This window comes from Galeopterus variegatus, unplaced genomic scaffold (genome assembly GCF_000696425.1).
Source record: "Galeopterus variegatus unplaced genomic scaffold, G_variegatus-3.0.2 Scaffold37, whole genome shotgun sequence".
Taxonomy (NCBI): domain Eukaryota; kingdom Metazoa; phylum Chordata; class Mammalia; order Dermoptera; family Cynocephalidae; genus Galeopterus; species Galeopterus variegatus.
The window spans coordinates 553,105-579,790 of NW_007726148.1; the positions used below are offsets into that span (position 1 = coordinate 553,105).

The window sequence follows — 26,686 nt, forward strand, 5'->3', positions numbered from 1 at the left end:
GGAACCGGTCTGCATGTGGGATCCGAACCCTCGGCGGGAGCGCTGCCGCACTCCCAAGCGGCGCACTGTAGCAGTGCGCCACCGGGCCGGCCCCCTAATTACTTTTTTACTATAAAAATAATATGCTCATCATAATAAAAATAAAGGGAAACAGAAAAGCAAAGAAAATTCTGAGGATACCATGCAGACATAAATACCATTAATATTCTCATCTATTTCCTTTTAATGAAAACGGGACTTTATAAAAAAATTAAAGGTATATCTAAATTTCTTAATAAGCTTATTATATGTGGAAATCACTGGACAATATATGGGTGACTTAAAAATTAATGTATTAGAATCTTATTTGTTTATATAAAATTTTAAGTGTAGGTTCTTCTATTTTCTTCAGCTTATCTTTCACATGCCTAGTTATTCTTATGCACCTTAAACATACTCCCCCCAACCTCCTTGTTTATCTGTCTGTCTTCTCCTTTGGAAGTAAACTGGAAGTCAAAGAAAATATTTTAGTCATTTTGAATTCTCAACACTTAGCATTATGAATAACACACTGTAAATGTTCAATAAATGTTATTTGAACAGAATTATTTAAAATATAGCTCAGCAACTGAAGAATTCAGTACTATGAGTATGTAAATTCAGCCTAAATTTCCCTAGGAGGTAGAAAAAGAGACACATACTTTCAGAATTATATTTTTTTCTTATAAAGAATATCGAAAGTGAACTGTAAGCATTTAAAAGAACTCTAAGCAAGAAGGTTGTAACCCAATCACTCAAAACTCCAGTACCATGCTGAGTAACTGCTTTTATGAACGAAAGCATGGTATGTCTTTTATCTTCTTCTTGAAAATAAATCGTCATGAATTACACTTTATAAAATAGTATTTCTTTTAAGTGTATTCAAAAACAGGGCAGTCCACTTTCTTCTTTGGAAGAGTTAACCTGTGGTTTAGGGCCTAAAGGCAAGAAGATAATCTGGTTGGCCTTTCAAGGCCCTAACTCTATTCCAGGTTTCCATGGTATTTCAATAAATGGCTCCAGAAAACTAAGGGACACCTTCAAATTTAACAGATATTAACCTTGGCCACTTTAAACCAATGAAAAAAGAGGAATCATCAAAAGCATTTCTTTTATATAAGACTTTATTTGCCTGTTTTTGAAATGGGTAGCAGAGGGCTTGAATCACTTTAGCCTTATAAACATTTGTCAATGGTGTTTACATCCTCTCCCAAACTGGCCGCGGACAATAGACTGGTGCCATCTGTATTCACGTACACAACCCTTCCTTACGTTATTTCACCCACATGCTTTCTGTCCTATTAGGTCAAAATTGCTTAAGCATTTGCAATTTCCCAGAAGCACACATTTCCAAAAAACCAGACAAGAATATAACAGAGTCCAACTATATCTTATTTGACTGGGATTTAGGCTGGTTTGGGGTGAGACCTACCACTCATTGTGCCGGCCCTGGTTTCTCGAAGCCCCCAAGCCTGAGATTCAGACGCTTCTGGGTCCAGTTTACATTTCAGTTTTTGATAAAAAGGGAGAAAAGTGATCACATCAACTTCTGGGACATGACACAGAGTCACATTCCTTTGTCAGATCCATGCTTTTTTTTGATATGCATCTGTTTTTATCAGTGACTATCTTAAGTCATGGTTGCTGAATGTTACGATGTATCTTCTCTTTGAGGAAAACCACTGCAAGGTTATGCCAGAAAAAGGCACTGGCTATCTAAATATTGTCCCTTGCTCTACCTAAATAAATAAATAAACTAAATTAAATTTTAAAAAATCCTTAGAACAGGTTATAGTCAATTGAGATACAAAGGAATTATATCCATCAGCACTCACTAGTTACTAACTAGTAATTTTTTGCACCATAGTCATTGTTACTGAGTGGAGAAGTCCTATAATTGAGGAAATAATATCATAGAAAAAGGCATTTCTGAAGAGCCTGGAGAAATTCAGCCAAATGAATAGTCTCACCTGTGTAGAAAATACACTATTTGATATCGCGCTTCTGTAAAAATTTCAACTATTCAAAACCATGTAGAATAAGAAGATAAGTGCAGCCAAAATTAAAATTACTAAGACCTACAATTATATCAGAATTTTCTATTTCGCACATATAAGACTCATTTGGTTCACTGAGGGCCTATTTCTCTCTATATCATAGTATATGCCCAATCCCATACTAAGTGGTCTATTTGCATTAATTAGTTGAATCATTGCTCAACTTTTGAGGTGGGTGCTTATTATGCTCATTTTGCAGATGAAGAAGTAGTTTTATATTTTACACCAAATGATTGATTATCTGGTTTTCGAGGTCCCAGAGAGGCAAGAACAATAAATTGGGTTGGGGGTTGGCTTTAGTTGTAAGGCAGAGAAATTGATGGTCATAACAGGCAGGGTACAAAAGTCCTTGGAGAACAGAGGCAAAGCAACCTTCCCACCCAAGGGTAAAGCTCCAATATGTGCTTATGTGAATCAGCAGTAACTAGCCTCTCACTATGATCCTTCCAAATTATTCTGGAAATTCAGGATAGCACTTATACGATATATAACTGAAAATGGGGTATTTATGGACTTTTTTTCTAACTAAAAACCCATGGAAAATGAACTTTAAAAGGATTATATTTAATTCATAATGTGGCAAGAGCATAAAAAAACTATACTAAAAGTATCCATTTCCAGTATAAGAGCAATAATCAGTTATGTACTATAATAATAAAATAATTCATATTAAAATCAAAAATATACCCAGAATATCTGTAATAATAAGAAAAAAAAATTCTATGAAGAAAACTGCAAAGCTCTACCGAAAGATATAAAGCATGATTTGGACAAAGGAAGGTGTTTAGTTTGTTTGGGGATGGAAGGAAATAATGTTATAAAGATCTAAACTTTTTTCAACTTAATTATATATTATACTAGTCAGAATTCTTTAAGTGGCAGGAGAGAGGAACCCAAGTAAAACTAGATTAAACAAAGCACACGCCCCCCCCCAAAAAAAACCCCAACAATTCTTATTTATTATAGTGGGAGGTGGATTTGGATACAGACACAGGTGGATCCAGGATTTGTTATGCCGTGATTGCTGTCTGTCTGTTTGCCGGCTTTACTCTCAGACCAACTCTCCTCCTGTGGCCATTAGCTGCTCTAATCTGGCATCACTCTTATAACTGATTGTCCCAAATGAAGCCAAAACAAGCCACCAGTGAAAGAATAGATATAAATGATGCTCATCAGTGGGATGATTAATGGCTCCCATACAAAAAGGAGAGCCATTCAGACATCTGTGCCCCCTGAAGGCAGCACAAGATATCTTTTATGAAGTATTCTTGCCCCAAAATTACACCTGAATGAGAGAAAACTCTAGCTCTCACCTCTCTTTACAGGAAATAAAGGGGAGAGAGGAACATTATAAATGACATATTGGAGTGGCAAATCCAGACAGGGAGATCCTACAGTGGGAAGCCAATGCTGTTTCTTCATGAAACCATTTATAAGGGAAAAAAAAAAAAAAAACAGAGAGGGGAAGCTTAAGAGACTAAAAGGCACATTGACCACATCACAGTTTGTGAGCCTTATGTGGAAGTTAACTGGAAATTTAATGTTATTAAAGAATGATTGTTGGAATTTCTCTTATGTAGTAGTGATATTATTTGTGCTTTTTAAGAGACCTAATATTTTAGAACTGGGTTTCTCAGCCTTGGCACTAGTGATGTTTTGAGACAGAATACTAAGAGACTAAAAGGCACATTGACCACATCACAGTTTGTGAGCCTTATGTGGAAGTTAACTGGAAATTTAATGTTATTAAAGAATGATTGTTGGAATTTCTCTTATGTAGTAGTGATATTATTTGTGCTTTTTAAGAGACCTAATATTTTAGAACTGGGTTTCTCAGCCTTGGCACTAGTGATGTTTTGAGACAGAATACTCTTTTTTGTATACATTGACCCTATAATTCCACAACTAGGACATGATTCTAAGAAAATCAGAAATGTGAACAAAGATGTGTACACAGAGTTGTTCATAGTAGGGTCACCTATAATAGCAAATCAAGCATGTGTGTTTTGGGGGAACCTATACATCACTCATGGGGAATATGGGTAAATTTTGGTTCATTCATACAATAGAATATTTTACATCCATTTTAAGTGACATTTACAAGGAATTTTTACTGGCATGAAAATTCTCGTGTTATAATATTGAGGGAAAGCAGTAGCATTCTCTCTGTGTGTAGACAGATATTGTGTGTGTGTGTGTGTGTGTGTGTGTGTGTAGTGTGATCTCAATTCTGTAAATACATATATATACATGGAGAAAAGTCTGGATAGAAATAAACCAAAATCTTAAGAGTGATTATTTCTGCATCAGGTATTTTTAAAAGTATATTATCTTTACATTTTTCTACATTTTATAGCTTTTCTCTAAAGCAGTACATTTTAATTATGATCAAACAAGAACTGTCTATTTTAAAAATTCATATGAAATTCACATGGAGGTGTTTCTGAATAATGAAGAAAATGTTGCACTATTTTCTTTCATATGGAAAAAGTGTAGAAATACATTACATGGAAAACTTTTCATCAGAAATGTTGAATATGAAACGATTCTGGTGCGTAAAGGGATAGCCTTTTGGTATCTGGAGAATATAGATACTGTGAGATAAAGAAATCTTCCCGGATGCTGTCAAGTCACTATTGTTCTGCATGTCACAGCCCCGAGCTGGCATTTTGCTCTGTTTCTATTTTGATTTCCTCTGTTTTGATTCTGCTTGTTTATTTGCAGGACTCCAGACAGTTGGGATATTCCGAGTTGGAAGCTCAAAAAAGAGAGTGAGACAAGTAAGTGAAAAGTGAAAACTAATTGTATGTTTCACTTGACTTTCAATTGAATGATCTTATGAAAAGTTCAAGTTTATGCAAATTCCCTTTTGAATATCTTTTCTTTACCCTCCAGTCAATTACAGTATAATCGAGTCCCAGGAGGTCAAAGGCAACAACTCAGAGGCTCAGAAAGGTTGTTGTAGAGTTAAGATCAAACACTCAAAACATGAACATGTCTGAATGTGTCCACGCAATGTACACCCAAACAAAGCTAATTTATAAACATCCTACTGAAACTGTAAAAGCAGGAGATTCGGGCAGTGTCTAATCAGTAAGTGATGGTAAATAGAAAACAATTGTATAGAACCCATTTTTACTAAAATGCAATATAAAAGTGCCACTAACATTCTCTTCACATAAGATGCTGTGTTTATAGCTTTACTTTCTCAAAGATAAATAATTCTTATTAAGGTTCCATGGAACCATTGATCCCAATTTTTCACGTAGAGACCGCCCCCCCTTGGCTTCTTTCAGCTCTATGCAACATTTTTGCAACAGAGGTTTAATAGTAGATCTTCAGGATTAGGTTCCTGTGATCAGGCAGGTGTCTGTGTTCATGATGGTTCTATAAAAGGCAAACCATCTTTTGTAAAAAGAGTTCATTTGTTGGTGAAAGAAAATTAAAATGCTATTTTCCCTCCGTTGGTTCCAACAGAAGGAAATGGACTCAGCAACTTGAAAACAAAGGCAAGAAAATAACTTTTAGTTGGATGAAGCTGAAGAAATTGTATTTGTTTACATTATGGAAAGTAACTTAAATAAATGCCTCCTCATATATCTTTTTTGTAAAAAGGGCTTTCAAAAGAAATATGTTTTCTGATTGGTCAGTTGGTTTTTAATCTTAATTCTCACCCAAAAGACTATTAAACAATATTTATTGTCCCACAACAGGACTTGCAAGAAGGGAGTACAGTAACATTTCTTAGGCCTCTCACCTGCAGAATTGCAGAATATTTTCAGAAATATTCTCTCATTGAATCCGCCCACCTGCTGTAAGAGTAGCCCCTATTACCCACTTCTTTCATCGAGGCTTAGAGAGATTAAGAAATTAATTCACAATCGCATAATTTAACCAGTCGCTCTTATTCATGGGCCAAGCTCTTTGCACAGTTCGTCCTTTCGGCATGCGTGTGTGCTCAGAAAAGAAACACAGTGTATCTGAATGATCACAAGTTGGAGTGTGCTGATGGAAGCCTTCTTCTTTCTGGTTGCTTGATGCATGCTGATGGCAAGTTGTCTGAAATCAATGAGCAATGTAAAACCGTGATAGGTATTCATCAGGTAGACAGGTGGCGAGTACCAGAAATTATTCATCAGTTATATCTGAATCCACCAAAGGGAAAACCTTTGCATGGGAATTTATTTAAGGATTACCCAATGAAAGGACAGCTAGTGCTTAGTTAGAATTAGATTTCAAGTATGAAATATATACTGAGTCTCTGAGCATTTTATTTTGTTACCTCATGTCTTGGCACCCTGCACTTTTTCTTTAGAACACTAGTCACAGTAGAAAGAGCTGGTCATGTGTGGGATTACCTGCTGATCTCCAGTCTGCAAGATGAAGGAGGGGAGGGAGTTGGCCTTTTTGCTCACTAATGAATTCTGAGGGCCTATAGCAGGGCCTGGTACATAGAAAATGTGCAGTGGATTTTTGCTGAACGAATGGATAAATGAATGAACAAATGAACTCGTACAGAAGTTAATTGCACAGTGTAGACTCATGAATTTACATAGTTATTTCCACAGCAGAGAACAACACATAAGAGAAGTTGAGCTGTTGGAGATGAAAGTAGGGTGGGGAGTTTTCACTCCCTTCTTTCCCCCTGCTGCAAATGCTAACAAACCTAGTGTAATGATTAAGGCAGGGGATCCTTCTGGTAACTGTTCAGAAGGCTACTTTGACAAATCTAAAATAGCTTGTGTTTAGTTATTGTCATCTTTTAAGCCTTAGTTATGAATATCTTATTGGGGCTTTTAATTTCATTGTTTGCAGAAAAATCTCTTGCTTGCTTGTTGAATACCTCAGTGAAATATCATAATTCCGACATGGCAGGATCGGTGACAGGCAGCACTGCTGTATAACAGATCAATTCCTCCCTCCCACATTCATAGTTGACCTAGATTTTCTTCTGCCCCTTAGCTCTTCCTCCCAACTTTCTGGTTGTCATTATGGAGCCCTTCTGCTTGCATCATTAACAGTAAATGCACAGATAGTTTCATTTGATAATGCACTTAAAATATATATATGTATTCATAGCTGGGTTGTGTAGACTCTATCAAAGATCAAAGAGACAAGTTGCTTGTTTCTCCTTCCTGGGGTCTGTGCAGACTTAATACCAGCTGCTGCATGTCAAAGCACTTCTTCTTCTGGGCACTGAATGTTGAGGTATGGGGTTCTGTGACTGCCACTTGAACTGTTATTTTTCTGTTATATTAACTGTTATAGTTACGTGAGGAATTTGACCGTGGGATTGATGTCTCTCTGGAGGAGGAGCACAGTGTTCATGATGTGGCAGCCTTGTTGAAGGAGTTCCTGAGGGACATGCCGGATCCCCTTCTCACCAGGGAGCTGTACACAGCTTTCATCAACACCCTCTGTGCGTAATACAGCCATAGTGTGTGCAAGTGTCCCTGGAATACCGGGATGTACAACTCACTCATCAAAACTTTGTGACTCTATTTTCTGATAACATTTTTGTCCTTATTTATTGGTCTCAAATGAGTGGGCTATTTGGGGAATTTTTTGAGATTTACCCTGGGGAAAATTAGCAAGAAGAAAGTTGCAATAGAATGAATGGAAATAGTCAAGAAGAATTTGGACTGCTTTCAAATGACTCCAGGACAGTAGAAAGTGCTGTAAATGGATGTGTTGGAGTATCAGGAAGAGTTCACATTGAGTCTGTGCCTAAAAGTGAGTTTGTATTTCTGGTACGAGGAAGAAGGGAACTACAAGAACCCAGAGTGAGAAAAGGGGACAGGTAATAGTTTAGGGGAAGCAAGATGGCATCACCCTGTGCCAGGACTTTCAATATAGCTGCTTCAAGACTGTAGACACTGATCCCATGGAGGAGAAAAGGAAGGCACAGAGGAAGAGGGACAGGCCAGAGCTGTGTCAGCTCTATATACTCCTTCCTCCAATGCTATGATTCAAATAGGATCACAACAGAGAGAAAAGACACTGTCTTTGTGCTGTGTCTTGGTTATTGTCAACAAAAAATCTGTCCCTCGTGTTTTGCTCAATAGAAAAGAGCCTCAAATCCATTCTAAACTCAAAATTTAGAACATTCACCAATTCTCAGCTATTGTTAGTAACTATTTGCCAACAAGGAAAGACTGAAATCCATAAAGTAGGTGATGAGTAATCCCAGGGAAAGGAGGGAGAAGAAAGTAAGGGAGATTTCATTACCTTTCTCACCTGGATTATAATGATTTTTCTAGATATTACATTCCCCCAAGTCTAATTTTTCTTTATATCTTTCACAGAGCCTCACCACTAAATTGCTAGAGAGTGGGAGAAGGCATGCCCTGGGACTTGCCTTGATAGCCCTTTCTTAAGACAGCTGGGAGGAGGCCTTTCCCCCATGCCTGAATGGTGCCAGCTCCTCTTTTACTTACGTACAGCCCTGTCTTTGCCTTGCTTAGTGTTGGAGCCGGAGGAACAGCTGGGCACCTTGCAGCTCCTCATCTACCTTCTACCTCCCTGCAACTGCGACACCCTCCACCGCCTCCTACAGTTCCTCTCCATCGTGGCCAGGCACGCCGATGACAACATCAGCAAAGATGGGCAAGAGGTACAACCCTTTGCTGCCATAGATGCGGTGACTCTTCCTTTCTTCCATTTAAAAAGGGCAAGCCACCCATAAGGCCAAACATTTCAACTGGAGAAAATGACACCTCCCCTTCCCCAACCTATCTGTGTAGGAAGAGAACTAACACAGGGCCTCTCTGGAGGGAAGGTTCCTAAGAGCACATGGGCCATTAACCTCCTTGTATGTTTCAAGGATGGTTCCAAATGAAGCTCTTGTTTTCCATGATGATGCATGACTTCAGACCTGGAATTTCCATTTGTTAGAAGAAGACAAACATTGAGCTACAGAGGTGTTTGCAACCATGAAAAAGTGGAGTAATGAGGGTGGGAGCAGATTGTTGTCCTTGTAACTGATTTTATCTGCATCTTTAACTTGGAGACCAAATGTGATGTCACCTCTTTATTCTTCCAATTTGTTCCTGGAGCTCCCCTCTGCGCTATTGACAAGAAGTCTAGTATCTCCCTTTTGATGGGTCCTTTCTCTCCTTAACCCTCCCCCCAAAATAGGGACTGGCTCAATGCAATGGAGGGTTAGTCCTTTTTCCAAACCAGGTGTACAGGGAACTAGAAGGTCTGATCTGCTGACCATTGCTATTGCGTCTGAATGTCACATGGTGTCAACCACTACAGGCAGGTTCTGCAGAGTCCCATGGACCCATTAGGGATATTCTTGTTTGACCTGGTCTCCACTCAGGCCCCAGTGTAACCTCCCCCAAATCTGAGGTCTTGGGCTCTGGTTCTCTTTGGTCACACTCATATGGTTCAAGATGTTTTTTCATCCTTAAAGAAGATGCTGGCCTTAATTTTAAGTGGCCTATTATTTAATCTTCACAGAAGATTAAGTTGCCTGATAATAGAAAGGGGGCCAAACAGAAGCCCCCTTTCTCTCTTTGATACCATGCAGCCATACTTCTCCCTGACCTTGAATCACCCAGGAGGTCTCAGATCCTTTAATGTGCTAACATGCATTGTAAATCAACAAGAAGGGGCCAGAGGCACTCCAAACTTAACCCCAAGACCTTTTATTTAAATCCTTGCTAAGCAGAACTCAGCTGTCTTGTGGATTCAGTTCTGTATTTGTCGAATTGCTTTCCCAAAGGACCTGGTCCTATATAATTTTTTTTCACTCTCATCCGGAAAGGTGATTCTGCATTTCTTCTGTTCTTCCTCCCTGGGGGTGAGAGATTGGAACTTTCCTGAGTTAGCCATTTATGTCTATAGTAGTTATAATTAGTGAAACTCCTGCGGCTTCGGGTTTCAAAATATGGCGCTAACACTGTGTTTCAGCATGCATAGCTCTTCGATGGGTATACTGTAATTCTCATAATTGTTGAGTAGTTATATTACCTGTCTGAATGTCAGCCTTTCTCAACTGCACATACAACAGAAGCTATGTAGAATCATCTGCCTAATCACTGGGTAAAGGCAGAGCCCCATTTTTGTAGGTATTTCAATTGCTCTTCTGATGTTTCTTAAGTATTATGTGAGAAGGAGAAGTTGAGTCTCAGGTGATGGAGAAGACATTGAAGAAAGCTAACAGTTTGATCGAGCTCACTATTGCCTTTTTAGAGTCATTTTCAGACATTCTTTCAGTCCAAATGCTGAACAGGACTTGGTTGTCTATGCCAAAAAGAAAATATTCTTGGATAGGTAGAAATGAAACAGCATGCTGGAACACTAGCTGCCATTTACATCTGTTCTACCATGTGCTGGCTTTGTGCTAGGGGATTTGCACCACCAAGAATGAGGTGGTGGGAAGGCTGATCCTGGGGGCACACAGTGTCACAGCCAGTGGTGCCGAACACTGGAGAGAGGTCTGCGAGAGCCCCCGGAAACCTGTGGCCAAGTGGCACAGTCTGAGCGACTACTAATCCTGTTCCCCTTGCCTCTAACCCTGGGGCCATGCTGGGGAGGGATGTGGTGGGGAGAGAGATGACAGAGAAGTGGACTCAAAACTTCATTTTAGTTGTAAAAGAAAATTTCTTACAAAACAAACCCCACAAGGAACACCCTATATGATCACAGTCGCAGATCAGTTCTTAGCAATGATGATTTTTGCAAGGCACTAGAAATTCTTTTTTTTTTTTAAATGGGGGAAAAAAGAGAGGAAAAGACCCTTACAAGTCTATATATAACGATGTAACCTTATACTTGCATGTCTAATCAAATTGAAGAAATTAGCCTAACTGCCAACATCAAGGTGCTGATTTTAATCCAGGAAAATTGTGTTTTGTGACGATTTGTATTTGCTGCATTCCAATAATCCTCTTCACAGGCTAGAAAGATAGCACTGTCCCCATGTTACAGAGGTGGAAACTGAGGACTGGAAGGGTTAAGTAACTTATCTAGGATCCCCAGAGAGCCTCCACTCAGAATTGTATGAAGGGCACATTGGTGCATTTCCCAACTCTGGGGGAGGTACCACGCACCCCATAGTCACTGCAGATTTGCACAGTTATTAGGACAACATCCCAGCAGATAATAGTAAAAGACCTTGGGGAAGGCCATCCTTTTTTCTAATTTACACAAAGTAATCATATTAGCTAGTGTTCGTGTTGGTCCCATGACTAGTCAGGTTCCAACTGTGCCTCAAACAGAAGCCAGTCTAACTTACTGTGAAAAGAAATACAGAATAGAAATTAGAGGAAAGTAAGTAAAACTCCACATGGGTCTAGTTCAACGTTTCTCAGTCTCTGCACAATTGATATTTGGGGCCAAGTAATTCTGTGCTGTGGGGCTGTCCTGTGCACTGTAGGATGTTTAGCAGCATCCGCAGCCTCTACCCACTAGATGCCAGTAGCAGCACCAGCCCCCACTCCCCCCACCAAGATGTGACAACCAAAAGTATCTCCAAACACTGCCAAGTCTCCCTTGTGGGGGGGTTGAGTCAAAATCACTCCTGGTAGAGAACACGTGGTGGCCCTATAACTCACTGGCCATGTATTCTTGGATAAGTTTATTAATTTTTCTAAATCTGGGTTTCCTCATCTGGACTTGGGGAATAAAACTTCCTCAACCTGCACTACACAGTGGTTGAGAGGCCTAGTTTCCTCGAAGGAATATGAAAAGATCCTGGCAACAGCAAAGTTGTACAAGGAAGCAAGGGATTACAAAGGCTTCTGGACACTCTTAACCGAAACCTTGCATTAAAATGAAGGACTAATAACCAAAGACTAAAGCAGCAGGAGAAACACACGAAGAGCATTGCTTCCATGAAATGGTTAAAAGTGACCAGAGAGCAAGCAGCCCGTGCAGCCACCTTGGACTAGAGTGAAGTGGAGTACTGAGGGGGCCACAGGAAACTGGGCCAGGTTCATAGAGTACTGAATGCCTCTGTGAGAGGTAGGTGATTCTTTTAAGCCGTGAATCTTTGGAAGGATTCAATAACAGGTGATATAATCTGTGCTGTAGTTTGGTTAGAGACAGAGGGAGAGTAAGTTAGGCAGCTTTTGTAAAAATGCCAGTACAGACAACAATTCCCATTATAAATGTTTCATGGAAGAATGGCCTTGGTATTTGAATCATGTATGTCCTGAGCACCTACCCTAAGTTCTTATAAACCCATGATTGCTGTTCGGGGATTTTCTAATGACTCGGGATGTTCTCAGGATGCTGGGGCATCTAAAAGGTGGAGGAGGTGAGGACATAAGGCAGATATAGAATTAGAGAATGCAGCACAGAGTCATTGCAGAGATTCAGAGAAGTGACGAATATGGACTAGAAACTTTAGGGATGGCTTCATGGAGGAGACTGAAGTTAAGCTACACACCAAAGGGTGTACAGAGACTGAGTGAAGGCACCACATAAGCATGACATAGGGATGGGAGCTGGCTCAACCCTTTCTCATAGTAGTTAAGGGTAGAGGGACAGGATGGAGAGAGAGAGTCTGTGTTTATTATTTCTTTAGTTGGTTTGGCATGAGCAGGTAGAGAATATAGATGAGGCAGACTGGAGGGAGCGTAAAAATCAAATTGTAAAATATAGTCAAGAAACAGAACATTTTTCAACTTCTCCTACCTATTTGTTAGTTTGTGTTATCTACTTGTTAGGTCATTGTTTTTATGGATTGCAACATAGAAGAAAACTGAATCAGACTGTCAAGAAGCTTGAAGGCGCACACAGGCTCTGTGAGCACCTTGCTGCATGACCGTGACCGTGACTTTAGGATAGAGAGGAAGAGGGAGAGAAAGAGTTGGGGCAGGGGAAGGTCTTTGCTTCCTCATCTCTAAAATGAACGTCATATTTCCTCTCTACTGGGGGGTTAAAATTAAGTGCATCATTAACTAATGAGATCTTAAAGATGTCTAGAAGAAGGGCATGAGAAAAATCGTTGACTAGTCAATCAGTGCTTTTTGGGGAAATAATATGCGTACTTTATTGCCTTGTGGTGTTTTGCTATCTTGTGTTTATTTTGTTTCATTCCATTTTGTGTAGTTTGCTCTTTGCTTTGCTCCTTAGGGAAAAGAGAAATTCTAAAATGTAAGAAACATTTCATTTCTTCTAGAAAGAATAGAGCAGAAACAAAATTGAAGCCTCCTGAGCAGTGGTTTTTCAGGCAGTCCAAGCACCCCCTAGCACTGCGTGGGAACGTGGTGTGAATGTGCATTTGTCTGGCAACAGAGTCCCTAGCTGGCATTAGGTTCTCGAAGGGTCTATGAGGCAAAAAAGAAGTCACAAACCCCCAACGTAGACTGCGAGTACTGGTCTTTGGTCCACACCTCTAGGGAATGGTGGGTCGGCTTTGGAACTTGAGCAGGACCAGTGGCTTTTAAGCTCGTCTTCCCATTCCCCACACGTGGCAGGGTGAGCCCAGCATGAGGGAACAAGAGGAGGTGCACCCAGGGGCTGCGGGGACAGAGTAGGGCTGCCTGGAGCAGGGCCACCCGCTTCCTCCCTGGCACGCCACCTCTTGGCTCTGGGCTCTGGGTATCACATCTCCCATCCATAAGATTAGGACATCAGCAGGGGCTTCGTGCACTTATAGTGAGAGAGTTGAAATAGCCTCTAGCCCAGTGTCTGCACATACTAGACTTCTAATAAGTGCAAGCTATTCACATGAGGCTTAGAAATGATCTAGCATGCTTATTTAGTGAAGACCAAAGATTTCCTTGAATTGGCTGGCTAATTGAGTAATGAAATAATGGCACGGCCTCGAGTGCTCATTACATTACCTAGACACAGCTATATATATGTAAATATATGCCAAAACATGGGGAGCACAGGTAGAAGGTGCAAGTCTTCTTTTCAGGTTAAAAAACAATAAAACCAAACCAAACCAAAAAGTGTTAAGAAACCCCAATGGCTTGGTCCACAGCTGGAATCTATGTGCAATTTAACGGAAGGGTCATATTGCACTCCCAGAATAGCAACTGGAGAAGAAGAGAATGGAAACAGCTCTGGACTGTCCTTGCACTAAACATTCTTTTAAAAGATAACAAAATCTTCTATTTGTTAATGTTTAAAAAAATTGAGAACACCCTAATATTGCTTTAAAGGGGGAGGGGAAGCACTCCAAGTGCCTCTGGGTTCTAAAGGAGGAGTTTGAAAATGACACGTATTTGATTTTATCCCTAACCATGAATTTCCAGGAAGAGAAATTAAAAAATAAGGTGAAAACTTGTCAAGTTTTATATCAGTGAAATAAAACAAAGAAAAAATAATTTAAAGAGTACTTTCTTTCAAATTCCCAGTGTTTACCACATGAAATAATTTTCCTTGGCGGCAAATCATTCACCTGGAAAAGCCTTGCCTTCTAAAAAGAACAAAATCCACGTGTCACTCTGGGATTGCAGGGCAGGGCAGCCACCAGCTCAGGGCTCCACCAGGTGAGGGCAGGGCTCCAGGGGCTTTGTGTGGGCCATACATCAGGACTCCTGAATTCCATGCTGGGCACCCACGTGCTTCTCAAAGACTGTGTAGACATTCCCAGGCAAAAGATCCCGACCAAGCAGCCACGGTCCCTATAATTATCCCGGCAGTCCTAGATTCTCAACTGATATTGACAAGAGAAATAAAAACTCATGTAGACAGTGATTCTCAACCAGGGGCAATCTTGCCTCACAGCAGACATATGGCCATGCCTGGAGATAATTTTTTTTGTCATAACTTGAGGGGGAAGATGCTGCTGGCACCTAGAGGGTTGAGGTTGGGAATGCTGCTCAACATCCTATAACGCACAGGACAGCTCCCACAGCAAGAATGATCTGGCCCCAAATTTCACTAGTGCCAAGGTAGAGAAACCTGGCCTAGAGAAACTTACCCAGACTCTCCCTTCCATCTGAAGAAGAAATAAATGAAAAGATCTCCCAAGCCCTTAAAAATGCTCATATTCCTTATTACAGCAATTTGACTGGAAGGAATTCCTCCTAAGACCGTGCTCAGCCAAGCTCACAAAATGTCTTTTCAAGGATATTTTTGTACCATTTCTTATAATGACAGAAAATTGAAGACAACATAAATGCCCCTCAGTTGACTGTGGTTAAAACAAATCATGGTCTCTCTGTGCAATGAGATGCTAGGCGCCAACAAAGATTAGAGACAGAGGACTTTTTTGGATGTGGAAAGATTAATGCAACAGAGTGTTAACAGATAATAAGCAAGTTACAGAATAACGTATGGAGGATGATCCCAGTTTTAAAATAGAAAATAATAACATAGGTATGTATGTGCATAGGAAAGCATATGGACGGCAGTGCTTGGCAGTGGCAGAATTGTGGACATTTTTTTTCCTTTTTTGCTTACCTGTGCTTTCTAATTATTAATGTATTGAACATGAGTAATTTTTTTATACTTCAAGCCAAAAATAGTTCCCTTCCTTCACCCCGTCCTCCCCTTTAGCTCTTCCCATTTTCTTCTCCCTCCTTCTCTGTGAGGCCTTTTGAACAAAGCGTGTGCACTGGCCGTTTCCGTGCCTGCACCTGCTGCGCGTCCCTGCCCCTCCAGGAATGGTTCTTCGCTAGGACGTGGGAAGCAGCAGAGAGCCCAGCCTGGAGGGAAGGGCAACGTCTCGGTGAAAACCTGCCGCAGAGGCTCGCTCACTTGGAACTAAGTCCCCTAGCGTTCCCTCCGGACACAGGTTTCTCTTATTCTCCTAGCTTCTGACCCATTTTCAGCCTCCTTCATCAGCGGCTCCTTAAGGGTGTTGGAGTTCACAGAACCCCTCCTTGGTCCCATATGTTCCTCATTTACTTTTCTCCCTTTTTTTGTTCTTTGTGTTTTGTTGTTGTTGCTGTTTAAACATGGAGTCCTCACCCTCAGCATTATCCCCTCTATAACTCTGGAAGCTGCTCTTCGTCCCTATGTCTTTCATCTTGGTTGAGATGCTGGCTGCTGTAAGCTAGGCTGTCGTGGTGTGTCCCAGGTGCTCTCACTTCATTGCATCCCCCATCTCCTGGTCCGTAGATTGCTCTTTCTAAAATGCAAGTCCTATCTCCGTTCTCCTCTGTTCAGAATCCTCTTGCGCTTAGATCACAACCTAAGCTCCTTGGTCTGACACACAGGGACCCTCTCACCTGCCTTTGCCTGCTTTTCCTGCAGAACACCTGCCACGCTGAACTTCCTGGGGCTCCTTGACATATTTTACATGTTTCTGTCTTTTCATACGGTGTTTTCTCCATTGTAAAATTGCCCCCTACCCCAAATCCTCTACTTTCCAGCCTAGCAAATTCCACTCTTCCTTCTTGATTTTGTGCAAATACTGCCACCTTTGTGGTAGTGTTCCTGGAGCCTCTGCAGTTGATAGCCTCATACTTAGCACTCACTACCTGTAAATGACAGGTTTGTCCCCCCCCCCAGTCCTTTAAAATAAGGACCATGTTGTGATCATCGTTAGAAAAAAATTGTTTTTTAATTTTATCATTACACAGTGTAAAAAAAAATTTTGTGGCCCTTTACCAATTTCTCCCTCATCATTAGAAAAATTCAAAAATAATTATCATCCATGAAAAATGCCTAGCCTATGGTAGGTACTGAGTGGATGAATTAATGGAGAGATTATGGATTGATGGATGAAGGAATGGGTGGGTGAATGGATGGATGGGTAGATGGAAGGACATCAATATTTCTTAAGAACAGGCAGGATAGAAATTTTATCTGGACCAGTTTCACAGTAGACAATTTGGAGCTGCAGATTTTTACTCCATATATTATTGAGATGACCACAGCAATGAGTTTCAACCCAAGAAATGAAGCAAAGGCCCACGTTGGCACCCTCGTGGATTCTGACAAAGATGATATTATCCTTGCAGGGAAAAAAAAAAAAAAAATGAGAAGGAAAAGGTTTCATTGATTATTGAGGCACCCAGCATTTTGAAAAGCAAACACACCAACAGTCCTATGTTCTCGTCTCCCATAGGTCACTGGGAACAAAATGACGTCTCTAAACTTGGCCACCATATTTGGGCCCAACCTGCTGCACAAGCAGAAGTCGTCAGACAAAGAGTTCTCTGTGCAGAGCTCGGCCCGGGCTGAGGAGAGCACAGCCATCATCGCTGTGGTGCAGAAGATGATTGAAAATTACGAAGCCCTGTTCATGGTAGGTGGCCCTTCTGTGGCAGGACGCCTCAGGAAACTGCCTAGAGGTTGCCTGTGGTGGCGTAATGAAGCTCAAGCGCGCCACCTTCTGGTCCGCAGTGCCAGCCGTTGATCGAATTCACTGGAAGCCAGGCAGTTTCAGTAGGAACAGAAATGCTCATAACTATGATGTCATTGTAAGTTTGTGATTCCATGTGCACCCAAACACACCCGAATTACAAATTTCATTTTGTTGTCCCCTAAACAATGGTCACATTTTGGAGTCATTTAATTATTCATAAAGCAGTGTCCCTGCTCAGAATATTGGTAAAACCCTTCTTTTTGGAATTCTACCGGTGGCCCTCATGAATTCACATATTCATAACCATCCTCAGTGACAGCAGCTCCTCCAAGGTGAATCTTGACATTTTACCTCCCGCATGAAGCTTCACCTGCCCTTCCCATGCCACTTCTCTGTCCTCTGAACCCCGTTACTGTTCTTATTGATGTTTATATTTCTCAACATTGTGTTATGGTCATTTATGACCAATTCCCCCAGTAGATTATAAATGCCTTTAAAACAAGTGCTGTGCCCTTGTTATCTCCTCTCTGTATCTTCTGTACACTTTTGGAAGGCCCTCCATCTGGCAGGCACTCAATAAATTTTTTTTGATTTGTATTGAATTACCAGATCCTGTTTTCCTTCATAAAACTGCATTGCTTGCTCCAGCTTCCCTTGAAACATTAGAACAAATGCCAACTCTCTTCTATTTCTGTCACCACTCAGACTGCATGTGAAAATTTACAGGCACTTTCACCATGTTTCTTCTCCCACTTCTCTCGTCCATTTGCAGACACCATAAAGCCTACCTATTCCACTAGAGCCTTTTGTGGCCCCTTCAACCAAGAATGTTAGTTGCATCTCTTGAATCTCCTTAATAGTTTGTCTCTACTTATCAAATGCCTTGCATTAGATTTATTTCCATGCTTGTCTTATACCAATTGTATTTTGTAATTTGAGAGTCAGTGGTTTAGAATATTTGCCCTCGGTGCCTTACGTGTGTGACTGTGACCAAGTAATTCCATATTCGACAGGCATCAATTTCAGGTTCTGTGAAATGGGAAAAATTAAAATATGACCTAATTCCCAGGATGATCACCAGAATCGTTTGGTATGTGAAAGCGTCATGCAAACTGTGAAAGTCTATGCAAGCGTTAATGGTTACATTAGTTAAGCAACACGAGCTGCCTCATCTGTACACAACAGACACAAATATCTCACTGGCATAAACTTTAATCAGATATTTAGTGATTTAGGAACCACAGCCCGTTGCATCTTGAGACTCAGCCATCCTCTAGGATTTTATGGGCAAACCTAGAAGAGCATCTATCATGTTCACTCAAATCCTGTTGGCCAGAACTTATCCAGAAGCCACACTTAACCTCAAGGGAGGCTGGGAAATGTATTCTGGCTGGATGCACAGGAGGAAAAGAAAATGGACATACCACAGTGAAAAGTTCACTGAGGTAGAATGGTATCTTGCTCCTCTTTGTGTCTCTGAAGCACTGTCCCTGTGTCGCACATGGTAAACTCTCCAAACCTGTTGAATTAGTCATTGACTCTATATAGATTTCACACTTCAGCCAAAATTCTCATAATTAATTACATACTTGGATGCATCAAATATCTGAACTTTTCAACATTTTCATCAAGTTTTAAGTCACATATTATCTTGCCAAATAATCTTGGCATTACTTCATGTTCTCTGGATTTCTTTTTAACAAAATAACACCTCTTATCAATCTTAATTCTATTATTTAAATTCTGTATTCTAAGCAAAGTTCTCCTTTATATGAAACCACAAACCATCAGCCATATCTTTTCACCTCAGAAGCTAACAAAACTCATCCTGGTCTCCTTGAAAGTACAGCTGCTGCCACCTGGATTACTAAGAACAGCAGAAAAACATGTGTTCCAACTTTTCCAGCTTTTTCCAAATCTGATCTTGGTTTGCCATTCTCTGTAGGGACTGATGTCAAGATTCCCTCGGTTAGTAGCTTCTATTTGTATTCCCCAGTTATGGTCTTTACTTCTCAAAGAGGCCTTTCCTGGCCACCTCTCTAAAATGCAGCTCCACAAACACACACACACACACACACACACACACACACACACACGTTCTCACTCCATATTCTTTTTCCCTGTTTTTTCTCCTTAGTACTTGCCACTACTAATATAGGGTTTTACTCATTTCTCTTGTTTATTGTGTGTTTCCCCACTAGAATGTAAGTTCCATGACAAGATTTGTTTGTTTGTTTGTTTCCATCTAGTTTCTTACTGCATTACCCCTGTGCCTGGGACATGATAGGAACAACGATAAATATTTGTTGAATTAATGAATGACTGGATGGCAGTTCTTTGACACATGATTTCCATATTACTAATTATTATTCTTTACAGATATGAAAAGGTTTGGGCACAGGGGAATTAAAGATATCGTTCCCAGAGTAAGTTAATTATTAATGTAATCACTCCTGATCTCTTTAGATGGATTATGGGAATTATATATTGAGAAAAAGGGTAGTGGGAGGGGAGGAAAGGAGGGACAAAGATCCCAGACCTGGTTCTCTAAAAAGAAACTTGCTCTGGAACCAGAAAACTTTACTAGAGAGAGGGGTCTTCAGAAAGTTCATGGAAGATTTGTATTACTTTTTTCTTTTTTTTCAGATTTAAAAAAAATATTTTAACATTTGCTTGTACATATTTGTGGGGTACGGTATGTTGTTTCTTTTTAAAAATTTATTTATTAATATTATTTTTTTATATTCTAAGATGTTGCAGAGCAGTTGGGGTGGAGGGGGAGAGGGAAAGGGGGAAGGAAATAGGGTGGGAGGTGTACGAAGTGGGGGGTTGGTCGAGGCCCGTGGCACCCCCCTCATTCCTGCAGAGAAGACCAGGGGATTTCCAGTAGTGGCTCAGTGGTCATTGCTGGGCTGGTTGCAGATGTTGGGGATGTGTGGCCCTCAGCCCTCCACCACCATGGCTCAGGAGCATGGGATCGTTTTACTTTTTAATCCATTTTTTCACAAACATTTTGAGGTACCCTTGTATTTCTGTCTCTGCTATACATTAGCTACATGACCTCATCTCCTCAGATTTCTATGTCTTTAGCTATCAAAGGACTGGGTTTGAGCAAATGACATCCAAGATCCTTTCTAATTCTAAGATCTCCATGGTTCCATGGCCTAGCACTGACTTTCTCTCTTTTATTTCCGAAAAGCACAGAAGAAAATGAATCTCATCACATTATAGATTCTCTTTGCATATTTGGCATTTCAAAATGTGGCTCGTTATACCAGGCTGGTGGTCAGTTGGCAAAGCTGGTCTGTGTGGGTGAATGAAAATGCAATCGTGTATATAGCTATTTCATTTTAGTTTGTGTTGCGTTTTTAAGAGGTTTTCAGAATTAGTATAATTCCAAACAAGGCAGGATGCAGAAAGGCAGGGCCTGGTGGTTAAAGGTAGTTAGGAACTGTGCAGTTTCACAGTCCTTGGAAGGGTTTGTGAGCTCAGAAAGGAAGGTGTTGCTTTCGTTGGCATTAGAAAGGAAGACTTGTTAAGTGGCTGTGAGCGTGTCCTTGAAGGCAGAGCGCACCCTGGAGGCAGTGATTCCGCAGAAGAACTGGTGGAAGGGATATAGAAGCCCACAGAGGCCTGGCAGAGACCCAAAGTTTGTTCTGAGTGTTCTAATGTCCTTCATTTCCTGATGCTGAGACTGCCTCTCCCAAGTGGCCAGTATCTGAGTTAATGGGAAAGGGCAGAAAAGAACCTGGCTTTGTCCCATAATGCAGAAGAGTCACCTGGATTCAGAGGGTGACACCTAATTGAAGAATCTGGCTAGGACAGTCCTTTGCATTGTTTTTTTTTTTTTTTTTTTTTTTTTTCAGGCTCTGGTTTGGAAATCCTAGAGCTGGAAAGAGGTCATGATAACAACCATTGTGACTGCTCTGTCAAAAGACTGAGACAGCAGATTATAATATTCCCCACCTCAAGCATACAATGGTTGTAAGGAAACTTGTTAGATATTCAGATTCTTAGGCCCACCCCAGAGAAGCAGATTGAGCAGCCCTGGGATAGAGCCCAGGAATCTGCACCTTCTAAAGAACATCTCCAGGAGGTTCTGATAGTTTCCTAACCACACCTAAGGAAACTACATCTTGGAAAAACCAGTATGGTAGAATGACCATGAGCTTTAGAATGAGCTTCCAAAAATTCAAAATCTGTGATCTTGTGCCCCATGCTTAACTTCCTTAAGCCTTCTTTTTCCTGTTGTAAAAAAATGAGATGAAGTGGCCTACTTTACAGGATTGTTTTGAGAATTAGAAATGACATTTTAGGGCCAGCCCGGTGGCGCACTGCTACAGTGCGCCGCTTGGGAGCACGGTGGCGCTCCCGCCGAGGGTTCGGATCCCACGTACAGACCAGCCGCTCACTGGCTGAGCAAGGTGCAGGCGCGGCACCGAGGGTTGCGATCCCGTTGCCGGTCCCAGTCCAGTACAGGCGCAACACTGAGGGTTGCGATCCGTTGCCGGACACGAAAAAAGACAAAAAGGAAAAAAAAAAAAAAAAAGAAATGACATTTTAAGGCACCTAGGACAAGATTGACATACACTAGGCATTCAAAAAAAAAAAGAAAAGAAAAAAAAAAGACTGCTGCTATTATTATGTGTTAAAGTGATGAAGTGCCTGCTCTATCAAAAGACATTTAAATGTTGTCTTGGAAATAAAGCCCACCCTGACCTCTGTGTATAATACTGTGACCTGCTCCCACACGTATTTACTCCTAGCCTCTATGCTACTCTTTTTTCTCTTTTCTTCTACATGTATCACCGTTTACCTAACTATATAATTTAGTTATTAATTACACTTATTGAAGCCTAATAAGATGCAAACCTTATAAAGGCAGGGATTTTTATTTGTTTTGTTACTGACATCCATAACGTCTAGAAAGTACTTGGCAGAAGATAGGTGCTTGGTAATTATTTGTTGAATAAATACTGCCTCTTTATATTGCTAGAAAAATGTATTTTGGTTGCTATTGTTTGTTTTTGGTTCAGTGTCCATATTCCTCAGATTCCCTTACCCTCCATTTCTGATATTAACAATGATTTAGAAACTGGCTAACATAGAATGATACTCTCTGGGAACACTGGAAATAAAAGATAAGAATCACACATATCTAGAAGTGGTCATTGCTATTATCCTAAATCATTGACACACTAATTGTTCCGGAAATTGTTGCTTCTGTGATTGATGAATCCCAGAGAAAACCCATCATTATGGGACTTAAGAACTTCAGAGCAGACGGGAAAAAACTGTGAGCTCATTCTGAGGGCTGATAGGATATGGTTCTTACTAGGGTTTTTTCGGGGAGAAGCAAAGCCATCACCCTTGTAGGTTGATGAAAAGTCAGAGTGCACTGGAGACGTGGGAAAGCCAGCGCGTTCCCACCCCACTGGGGCGTCAGCCTGAGCTGGGGACCACTCAGCACACGTGGGAACTTTCAGATGAGCACTGCTGGGAGCAAGGGTCACAGGCTATGAAGAGGATTCCAAGCTGGGAAGCCGAGCTTTTTGCTTTGTGTTCTCTGTGTTCCCGCGTGCAAATTGCATTTCCCTAAAATCTCTTTTGCACGCCAAGTCAATAGGAATCAAACAGCCGTCCAGATCATCAAACAAGAAACCTACCAATGTGTCCAGATAATTATATAAGATTTCCATTTCCTTTTTTACGTAGCTGTTTATGTGCAGGGGGTTGGGCTAGTCAGTACGTACATATCGGCTTATCTAAATTTTACCATTTGATGAGGATTAAGCCAAGTTCATTTACCCAAGTAATGCAGCTACTAAGTGAATCATTTCTTTGATGTGGCATCTCAGATATGGTGTCCACTAGTGCGAAAGAAAGAGAAAATGTATTTTAGCCAATCTGAAAACAGGGAGTGAAGATCTTTTTTTTATTATTAGTTATGAATATTAATGAGATAAGCTGACTGTCACCCCTCATGCCCATGATGCAGGGGCCAGATTCATACTAGCTGTATACCCATTATCACAAATTACATTTGTACCCCGTATCCCTCACCCAATTATCCCCAACCTCCCTCCCCCTCTCCCTTTCCCCCTCACTCCACTTTGTAGCCTGAGGAATGTTCTCTCCCTTTGTAAGCCCAACGCACTACTGTGATCTTTCTTTTCCTTCCTTCTTTCTCTCTTAGCTCCCACATATGAGTGAGCACATGTGGCATTTATCCCTCTGTGCTTTGCTTATTTCACTCAACGTAAGTTTCTCCAGGCTCATCCATGTTGTTGCAAATGGGAGCATTTCATTCTTTTTTATGGCAGAGTAGTATTCCATGGTGTAGATAGACCACAGTTCCCTTATCCAATCATCCACTGATGGACATTTAGGTTGGTTCCATGTCTTGGCTATTGGAAACAGAGCTGCGATGAACATGGGAGTTCAGGTATCCCTTTGACATGATGATTTCCATTCCCCTAGGTATATACCCAGAAGTGGGATTGCTGGATCATATGGAAGATCTATCTGTAGTTGTTTAAGAAAGCCCCATACTGTTTTCCATAGTGGTTGTACTAATTTACAGTCCCACCAACAGTGTAGGAGTGTTCCCTTCTCCCTGCACCCTCCCCAGCATTTGTTATTCACCATCTTTTTGATTATACCCAGTTTAACTGGGGTGAAATGGTATCTCAATGTGGTTTTAATTTGCATTTCCCTGATGACTAGTGATGTTGAGCATTTTTTCATGTACCTGCTGGTCATTTGTATGTCTTTCTTTGAAAAATGTCTATTCAGCTCCTTTGCCCATTTTTTAATTGGGTTATTTGGTTTTTTACTATATAATTGTCTGAGTTCCTTGTATATTATGGATATTAATCCCTTGTCAGATGCATAGTTAGCAAAAATTTTCCCCCACTCTGTAGGTTGTCGTTTCACTCTGTTGATTGTTTCCTTTGCTGTGCAGAAGCTTTTTAGTTTGATATAGTCCCATTTGTTTATTTTTTTCTTTTGCCGCTGATGGAGTTTGGATGTGTTGTCCCCTCCAAAACTCATGTGGAAATTTGATCCTCAATGTGGCAGTGTTGGAAACCGATTGAGTCATGGGGGCGGATCCTTCATGAATGGATTAATGCTCTCCCTGGGGCAAGAGGGGTAGTGAGTGAGGTCTCGCTCTATTAGTTCCCACAAGAGCTTGTTGTTTATAGGATCCTGGCACCTCCTCTCTGTCTCTCTCTTGCTTCCTCTCACCATGTGATCTGCTCGTACCCACTGGCAGCTTTACACTTTCCACCATGAGTAGAAGCGGCCTGAGGCCCGTGCCAGATGCAACCATCCCAGAACCATAAGCCAAATAAACTTCTTTTCTTTATAAATTACCCAGTCCCAGGTATCCTGTTATAGCAACACAAAATGGACTAAAACATTTTTGGCTCCTGTTCATAAAGTCTGTGCCCAGATCTAGCTGCTGGAGTGTTTCACCTATATTTTCCCTTAGTAATCTGTCAGTTTTGGATCTTATACTTAAGTCTTTAATCCATTTTGAGTTGATTTTAGTGTATGGTGAGAGATGCATATCTAATTTCCTTCTTCTGCATATGGATATCCAGTTTTCCCAGCAGCACTTGTTGAAGAGGCAGTCTTTTCTCCAATGCAGATTTTTGTTGCCTTTGTCCAATATTAGATGGCTATAAGCCTGAGGGGTGATTTCTGGGTTCTCAGTTCTACTCCACTGGTCTGAATGTCTATTTTTATACCAGTACTATGTTGTTTCAGTTATAATAGCTTTGTACTATAATTTGAAGTCAGGTAGTGTTATGCCTCCGACTTTACTTTTTTTTTTGCTCAGGATTGCATTGGCTATTTGGGGTCTTTTCTTGTTCCATGTGAAAAGTAAGATTGTTTTTTCCATTTCTGTGAAGACTGTCAATGGTATTTTGATGGGAATTGCATTAAATCTGTAGATTGCTTTGGGTAGTATGGACATTTTCACAATGTTAATCCTGGAGTGAAGGAAATCTTTGACATCATTAATACCTCTGGACTAGTCATTAACAAGTGAGTGGCCATTTGATGTGCAGGCCAGCAGATAGCCTCATGGGCTAGTACTTGTTCTTGCTGGAGCCTGCTCACCTTGTCCCTGTCTGCAAAGACAGAGCATGTGTGCTGTTGGCATCACACACACGTGGAAGGGTGTGCATGCGTATTACTCCTGAGCCATTTCCACTTCTTTAACCTATTGCCATGGAGCAAAGACTGCCAATTTTTCTTCATCTTCCTTACCTGAGTCATCCCCCAACATAGCTTCATGAGTCCTGTGCTCTTCCACTGTATTCATTCACTAATGTGCCCCAATTGTCAAAAAACACTGCCTGGCATGTATCAGGCACTTGAGAAATACTTGTTGAATTTAATGCATTTTTGGTCCTCCAAATACACCCAGGTCCTCTTCAATTGTTAACACTTTGTCACAACAAAGCCACACAAAATATTCTAGGCTGGGCCTGCCCTCATTTGAGCTTTTGTTTCCATAAACAGCAAAAGGTTTTTTTTTTCTTTTCTGGTGTGTTCATTAACTAAAAAATGTCATCATGATTTCCAATGATATTTACTTTTGCTGTGGAGTGTTAGAGTTTTACATCCCAGGACATCCTTCCTGGTCAAGTTCAAAGTGGTGGGTTGGTGTGGGACACCCAGTGGCAAGTACAGTCGGGCCTGATCCTGGAAACTGCTCTTCCAGAAGCCCTTATTGGTTTGCTATGGTGACTTACTAAATGGAGAAAACTCATACCGTTTTTCCCTCTCAGTGCTTGATGGAATAAACCACCTCATAGCAGTTATACTCTAGGTAGGCATTTAAGGTTTCATTTTTAATTTGAGAGGGTAGATTTTAATTGTGACAGTTTTATTCCTCCACATGTGCAGTGTTTACATTTTTTCTCTAAAGCAGGAGAGTCCAAAGTTCTTTTGATTTTTGGAATAGCATTATGCTTTGAAGGAACGCATTAAAATCTAAGGGGTTGAGTCTCCTGATAAACACAACCATAAATGGAACCCTTAGAAAATATCTAAAATTACTAAGTAGGTGACTAAACCCAGTAGAGATTTTGATGTGAAACAATGACTTGTAAGTGAAGAATGGCTTTGGGCTGGGTTTCATTTCGTCATTTTAACATGCAGAATTACTTTATTTGAATAAAAGTAATACATTTTCTACTCTCCTACTCATTAGTTCCCATTTTGCTCTATACAAAATCCCAGAAGCAGAAAAGGAAAAATGTGGGGGCCAGCCCGTGGCTCACTCGGGAGAGTGTGGTGCTGATAACACCAAGGCCATGGGTTCGGATCTCATATAGGGATGGCTGGTTAGCTCCCTGAGAAAAGGAAAAAT

The 26,686-nt window shown here is 40.8% G+C and overlaps 1 protein-coding gene across 1 annotated transcript in view; it reads left to right on the plus strand.

Moving 5' to 3' along the window:
* ARHGAP6 (Rho GTPase activating protein 6) overlaps nt 1-26,686 on the plus strand; it is a 482,346-nt gene that overhangs the window by 435,401 nt on the left and 20,259 nt on the right. The window contains 4 exon segments of the mRNA XM_008571217.1: nt 4,800-4,855; nt 7,344-7,494; nt 8,540-8,688; nt 17,059-17,238. Coding sequence (XP_008569439.1) covers nt 4,800-4,855; nt 7,344-7,494; nt 8,540-8,688; nt 17,059-17,238 — 536 coding nt within the window.